The sequence below is a fragment of the Haliaeetus albicilla genome, chromosome 10 (assembly GCF_947461875.1).
Source record: "Haliaeetus albicilla chromosome 10, bHalAlb1.1, whole genome shotgun sequence".
In the NCBI taxonomy this organism is placed as follows: domain Eukaryota; kingdom Metazoa; phylum Chordata; class Aves; order Accipitriformes; family Accipitridae; genus Haliaeetus; species Haliaeetus albicilla.
The window spans coordinates 24,780,529-24,787,114 of NC_091492.1; the positions used below are offsets into that span (position 1 = coordinate 24,780,529).

The 6,586-nt window shown below is 66.1% G+C and overlaps 1 protein-coding gene across 1 annotated transcript; it reads left to right on the plus strand.

Annotated features, from left to right (window-relative positions):
* The first annotated feature begins 40 nt into the window (after positions 1 to 40).
* On the plus strand, positions 41 to 6,582 carry ANKRD35 (ankyrin repeat domain 35). Its single transcript, XM_069794233.1, has 12 exons — positions 41 to 651; positions 1,748 to 1,878; positions 1,978 to 2,066; positions 2,353 to 2,417; positions 2,726 to 2,783; positions 2,916 to 2,986; positions 3,069 to 3,175; positions 3,539 to 3,702; positions 3,817 to 5,393; positions 6,080 to 6,169; positions 6,241 to 6,306; positions 6,465 to 6,582. The coding sequence occupies exons 1-12, from the start codon at positions 613 to 615 to the stop codon at positions 6,522 to 6,524; spliced, it is 2,517 nt and encodes an 838-aa protein (XP_069650334.1). The 5' UTR covers positions 41 to 612; the 3' UTR covers positions 6,525 to 6,582.
* Positions 6,583 to 6,586: the final 4 nt, after the last annotated feature.

Below are 6,586 nucleotides of genomic sequence, written 5' to 3' on the forward strand. Positions count from 1 at the left end.
GTAGGTGGGGGGCAGGGGGCAGAGCCCAGAGGGGAGGAGGTGGGCTGCGGGCAGGGCTGGATCCAGGCACCCGACGTGGGGACAGCAGGGACATGAAGCGAGAGGCTGGAGTGCTGCAGTCATGGCGTGCAGTGAGCGCGTGGGGTCTTAGGCGTGCAGCGAGTGCATCAGGTCTCAAGGCCACACCTGCATCCATCAGTGTCCCCCTGCCCTGTGGTGGGAGAACAGTGGCGGGTGTCTGTCCCCCAGCCTGTCCCTGTGTTGTCCCCTTGGGGTGAGCTCACCGTGTCCGTTGTCAGCCGGCTGCTCTTTGCACGGTGCCTGATGCCAGGGTGATGGGCGCCCACCACTGGGGTGCCCGGGGCTGGGGAAGGGGGTGGCGGGGACGCATTTCCTGCCTCTCATGGGGAAGACAGTGAGCAGGAGGTCCCCGGGGAGGTGACGGGACAAGCCCGGGCTGGGTGCGAGCCAGCCCCGGGCGTGGGGAGGCGACGGGGCGGAGGATGCACACCCAAGGCGCCCGCACCCACACGCCTCTGACGCTCCAGCACCCGCACCCGCCCCGGCCTGGCGGGGGGTAGGGGGTCCTGGGGAGTCCTCCCCCCTGCCACCATGAAGCGGATGTTCTCCTGCTCCAGCTCACAGGTGGCGGTGAGTCCTGGCCCCCCCCCCCATGCCGGGGGGGGACCCCAGCCTGTCCTAGGGTTGGGGACCCCCTTCCTACCCCCGTGGATGGGGATAACACCCAGCCTTGGTGCCCTGCAAGCACCCATGAGTGCTGCCATGGTGCCCGGGTGGGTCTGGGTGGGGGCTGCAGCCACATTTGGGGTGAAGGGATGCTGCGACCCCCCTGCTGCCAGCCGGCCCCGTGTGCCCGGTCCCAAACCCCATCCAGCCATGGTGCTCAGTGCTGGTCCTGCTCCAATGCCAGCTGCAATCCCGACCCCAATCCCAACCCCGATGCCAGCTGCAAACCTGACCCCAATCCCAACCCGTCTCGGCTCCGATGCCGTCCCAGATGCCGTCTGCAATCCTGACCGTGATGCCGGCTGCAGTCCTGACCCCAGTCCCAACCCCGATGCCGGCTGCAATCCCAACCCCAATCCCGACCCCAGTCCCGACCCCAATCCCAACCCCGATGCTGGCTGCAATCCCAACCCCAATCCCAACCCCAGTCCCGGCTCCGATGGCGGCTGCAATCCTGGCCCTGATGCCCCGATGCTCAGCTGCAATCCTGGCCCCAGTGCTTACCCCCAGACCTGGCCCCGCTGCGGGTCCCGACACCCAGCCCGGGCCCTGGTCCTGGTCCTGGTCCCAGTGCTTGGTCCCAGTGCTTGGTCCCGGTGCCCACCCACGCCCCGCACCATGGTGGAGCCCGGCACGGCGGCAGCCCGACAAACCAGCCGGGCAGGCACAGGCAGGTACACGCTCGCCTGCCTTGCCTCACCTTCCCCGGCTAGTGACCAGGGCCGGGCGCTGTGAGGATTTGGGGTCCCCAGCACCCCATCCCTGATGGAGCACTCCAACAAGTAGGGAAACTGAGGCACGGCTCCGCACCGTTGCAGGGGGAGGCACTTGGTACGGGGGCACGTCCCAAAAGAGGGGTCAGCCCCACAGCACAGCCTCTGCCATGGCCCTTCTGCCTGGAGAACCTGTGCCTCAGTTTCCCCTTGCCGCTCGGTGGGGCAGGGTGGGGGGTCCCATCCCTGCAGCCTCCCCCCGGAGCTGCTTGCCCCCCCCCCCCCAGGTTGAGAGCTGGAACAAGCAGGACCAGAAGCTTTTGGAAGCGGTGGAGAAGGGTGACGTGGGCAGGGTGTCCGCCCTCGCCTCCCGCAAAACAGCCCGGCCCGCCAAGCTCAACGCCATGGGGCAATCTGCGTATGTCAACCCCGGGTGGGGGGGGACACACGGGGGTCCCCGGGGTGGTGGGGTGGCAGATGGGGACCTCGGTGGCAGCCACCTCTCGCCCTCGTCCAGCTTCCACCTGGCTGCATCCAAGGGTCTCACTGAGTGCCTGACACTGCTGCTGGCCCACGGGGCCCCAATTAACGAGAAAAATGATGACGGTAAGTGGCGGACACCATGGGGACACCTCCTGGCATACGGGAGGGGGGACACAGCCAAGTCTGAGCCAGGACAGGGTCCGGTCCCTGTGCCCCCTTCGGGTGATGGCAAAGGGCTGAGCATAGACCTGCACCCCAAGGCACCGAGCCCCAGGGCAACAGCCTGTCCTGCCGTGCTGGGGCAAGAGGTCCCCAAGGCGAGATGTCCCCTGGGGGGGGGGTATCCCTGCTGGCCGGGTCCCCGGTGTCCCCCTTGGCTGCTGGTGCCCAGCCCGCAGGTCTCTTGCAGGCAGCACCGCTCTGCATCTGGCCACCATCGCCTGCCAGCCCCAGTGCGTCAAGGTCCTGCTGCAGGTACGGGCCCTGCCGGGGATGGGGACAAGGACAGGGACAGGGACAAGGATGGGGATGGTGATGCAGAGGAAGATGAGGATGGAGCTGAGGATGAGGACAGGGATGAGGAGAGGGATGCAGAGGGGGATGTGGATGGAGCTGGGGATGGAGCTAGGGATGGTGATAGGAATAAGGATGGGGACAAGGACAGGCATGGGGTGGAGGCAGGGGTGAGGATGAGGATGGGAATAGGGCTGGGGGGGGCAGGGCAGGACTCCAGGTCCTGTCGCAGCTCAGCGAGGGTCTCTGCCCACTGTCATGCCCCCCAGTATGGTGCCAACGAGAGCCATGTGGATGGGCAGAACCGAACCCCCCTGCACTGGGCTGGTGAGTGCTGGGGGTCCCCAAACCAGGCTGGGATGGGCGGGGTAGCACTGAAGGCTTATATGGGGGAGGCCCACCTGACCCCCCCCCCCCCCAAGAGAGCCATCCCCCTGTGTTGACACGGCCCCCCCGCAGCCTCCTCGGGCTGTGCCTCCAGCGTGCTGCTGCTCTGTGACCATGAGGCCCTCCTGGATGCCACTGATGCTGTGAGTGGGGACCATGGTGGGGGGTGGCAGGGGGTGGCAGGGGATGGTGGGGGCTGACGGACATCTCACGTCCCCCCCCCAGCATGGGCAGACTCCCCTGATGCTGGCGGCGCGGGGGAACCACGCTGCCATCTGTGCCCAGCTCCTGCAGCGAGGGGCCGACCCCAACCTGGCTGACAAGGACAAGAAGTGAGTGGCCGTGGGGACAGGGGGACACTTGTAGGACAATTGGGGGTGATGGGAAGGGGCTCTCTGCTCTGCCCCCATGCCCGGGGAGATGGCTCGATGGCTCTGCTCCATGGGGATGCTGGAGATGCCCTATGCAAAGGCAGCTCCCGTGCTGTCCCCTGCCCCCAAGGGACCCAGGTGTCCATGGAAAGTCATGGCTGTGGAGAGTGGTCTCCAGGGAGAGGGGGGAAGGGGGTGGGGAAGGATCTGTGCCATTGTGTCACCATGCCATCATGTCACTGTGTCTCTGTGCACCCATGGCACCGTGCCACTGTGCCACACCATGCCATCATGCACCGTGCCACCATGCCACCGTTCCCACAGGACCGCCCTGATGCTGGCCTGCGAGCACCACAGCCTGGAGTCGGCCCAGCTGCTGCTGAGCCATGGGGCAGTCGTGGGGGATGAGGACTGCTGGCACTACGGTGGACAGACCCCCAGCCGTGTGCTCCGGCGACTCCTGCGCAGCGCCCGCGGTGAGGGGAGAGGTGAGTCCCCACCCGCTATCGCTCCCACTCACCATCACCCATATGGCCTTGCCTGGTTGCTTATTTTAGGGTGAAAAAAGGGAAAAAGGGGATTGTTTCTTTTCCTCCTGGCAGAGAACAGTGCTGGCTGTGCCGGGGACCCTGCGCCGCAGGTGGGAAGCCAGGGAGAGGGGACCCTGGGCAGCGACAGTGAGGAGGAGGATGAGGAGGGTGAAGAGCAGCAGGACAGGTCTGATGCCTGGCGGGTGCAACGGCTGCAGGCACGTCTGGCGAGGAAGACGCGGGAATGCCAGCGGCTGGCAGCCACTGCCGCCAGCATCCGGCAGCAGGTGTGGGAGCTGGCACGGCTCCTGCCCGGGTGCAAAGCCAGGGATGGGATGGAGGATGAGGATGGTGCCTGCCTGACTCTCCTGGCCCAGCACGTGGGGGAGCTGAGGAAGAGGATGCTGGCCGAGGGGGATGGAGGACACCAAACCATGGCACAGCTTGATGGCGATGATGGAGTGCCAGCGCTGGCCCCGTTCCTGACCTGGCTGGGGGACGAGTGTACCAAGATGCGGGCGGCAAAGGCGAGTGCTTTCACCCGGAGCAAGGGGCTGCGGAAGGAGGTGGAGGAAGCCCTGCGGAGCAAACTGCACTACGAGGTGGTGTCGGCCGACGCTGTCCGGAGGAGCTTGGCGGCTTGGGAGAAAATGGTGGTGGGGCTGGAGCAGACCCTGAGCCGCGCCGATGAGACCCACACCAAGATGCTTCAGGGATCCCGCATCCTCCTGGAAAATCTCCAGCGGGAGCCGGTGCGGCCGCTTGCTGGAACAGCACCTTGCCAGTGCCCGGTGAACGGCACGGAGCCGGCTCCGGGTGGGAAGAGCCAAGAGGAGCTGCCGAGGGAGGGTGGGAACTTGGAGAAGGAGATGCTGGAGCTGAAGGAGAGCAACGGGATGCTCCTGGGGGAGCTGGCCCGGCTGGGCCGTGAGCGGGAGCGGCTGCAGGAGGAGCTGCGGGGGCTGCGGGAGCAGGACCCCGATGCTGAACCAGTGGCGGAAGGTGCCGGAGCAGCTGCCCTGGCCCGGGCGCTGGTGGCCAAGAGGGAGGAGGTGGTGAGGCTGCGGCGGAGGTTGGCAGGGCAGCGGCGGGAGCTGGCGGTGCTGCGGGATGGGGTGGGCAAGCGGGTGCAGGAGGCAGCCGGTGATGCCAGTGCCGGCATCCTGCGGGAGCTGCACCTCAAGCTTGATGGGCTGGTGAGGTCCCAGCATGAGGCCTTGCAACTTGTTGCAGAGATGGAGGGTGAGGGTACCCCGGGTGAAGGAGCTCCCCATAGCGATGGGGATGGTGGGGCTGGGCTACTGGGCGAGGTGGAGGATGCACTGGGTGAACTGGTCGAGGAGCTGGGGACGGCGTCAGGTCCCCGCATGCCGCAGCTGCTGGAGCGGCTCGCCGGCACCACCGCCACCCTGCGCGGCTGGGCATTCCTCGGGGAGCAGCGGGAGCAGCTGGGGGCCGAGGCCGAGCGCTGGCAGGTGGCGGCGGCAGAGGAGAAGCGGGCAAAGGAGGCAGCGGTGGCCCAGGCAGCCGAGCGGGAGCGGGAGGCACGGGAGCTGCGGGAGAAGGCCGAGGGGCTGGAGCGGAGCGTGGGGAGCCTGCGGGCGAGGGTGGGCGAGCTCTCCAGGGCCTGCCGGGACAAGGAGGGGAAGGTAAGGACCGGGAGGGCCTGGGACATGGGCTGGCGGGGACAGGGGCCCCTTCCCATCACCATCCCCATCATCACTGTACCCTTCTTGTTGATGTCCTCTTCCCATCGCTGTCCCCATCATCACCACCCCCTTCCCATCACCATCCCCTTCCCATTGCTGTCCCCATCGCCATCTCCTTCCCATCGCCATCTCCTTCCCATCGCCATCTCCTTCCCATCGCCATCTCCTTCCCATCGCCATCCCTGTTGCTGTCCCCATCACCGTCCCCATCATCACCATCCCCTTCCCATCGACATCCTCTTCCTGTCACTGTTCCCATCACTGTTCCCTTCCCATCACTGTCCCCATCACTGTTGCCTTCCCATCACTGTCCCCATCGCCATCCCCATCACCATCCACTTCCCATCACTGTCTCCCTCCCATCAGTCCCCCCCATCACCCCTCACCCCCACCCCAGCGTTTCACCAGCCCGATGTCCCCGGGGGAGCCGGGTTTGGGGGGCGGGGGGCTGCCTAGGACCTCTGGGGCAACCGTGAGGTTCTTCCCACTTGAGTCCATCTCCCAGCCAAATCTGGGAGGGGAGCAGATGGCAACCAAAGGCACAACCCCGGGGTGTGACGGGGAGCAGCTGGTCCCCATCAGCACCCTGAATTTGCCCCCCCTCCCCCACTGGTACCCATCCCCAGATGAAGAAGCTGCTGGCAGAGACTGAGAAGCTGTCGGCGGAGGTGCTGGGGCTTCGTGGCCAGAGCGCCCGGCTCCAGCTCCAGCTGGAGGTGGGTGCCAGCACCTGGTGTCACCCGCTGTCACCTTGTCACCCTTCCCACCTTCTTCTTCTCCTCCCCAGGTCCAGCAGAAAAACCACCGGGACATTGTAGCAGTCTATAGGACCCACCTGCTCAACGCTGCCCAGGTGGGATCCCATGTCCCCCTCATTTTGGGGTGACATGGGGCAGGGGAGGACGATTTTGGATGCAATGCTGGAAAATACAAATTTGGAGTCTGGCACCAAATTTAGGTCACCTAGGGGAGGCTGGATCTGGGCTCACAGCAAAGCTCTCCTCCCCACAGGGGTTCATGGATGAGGGGGTCCACGCCATGCTGCAGCGGATCCTGCGGATGGAGGAGTGAGGGGCAGGATTGGTGCCAGTCCCATCGCCCCCCCTCAAGCCATTAAACTGGAAAAGCCGCGT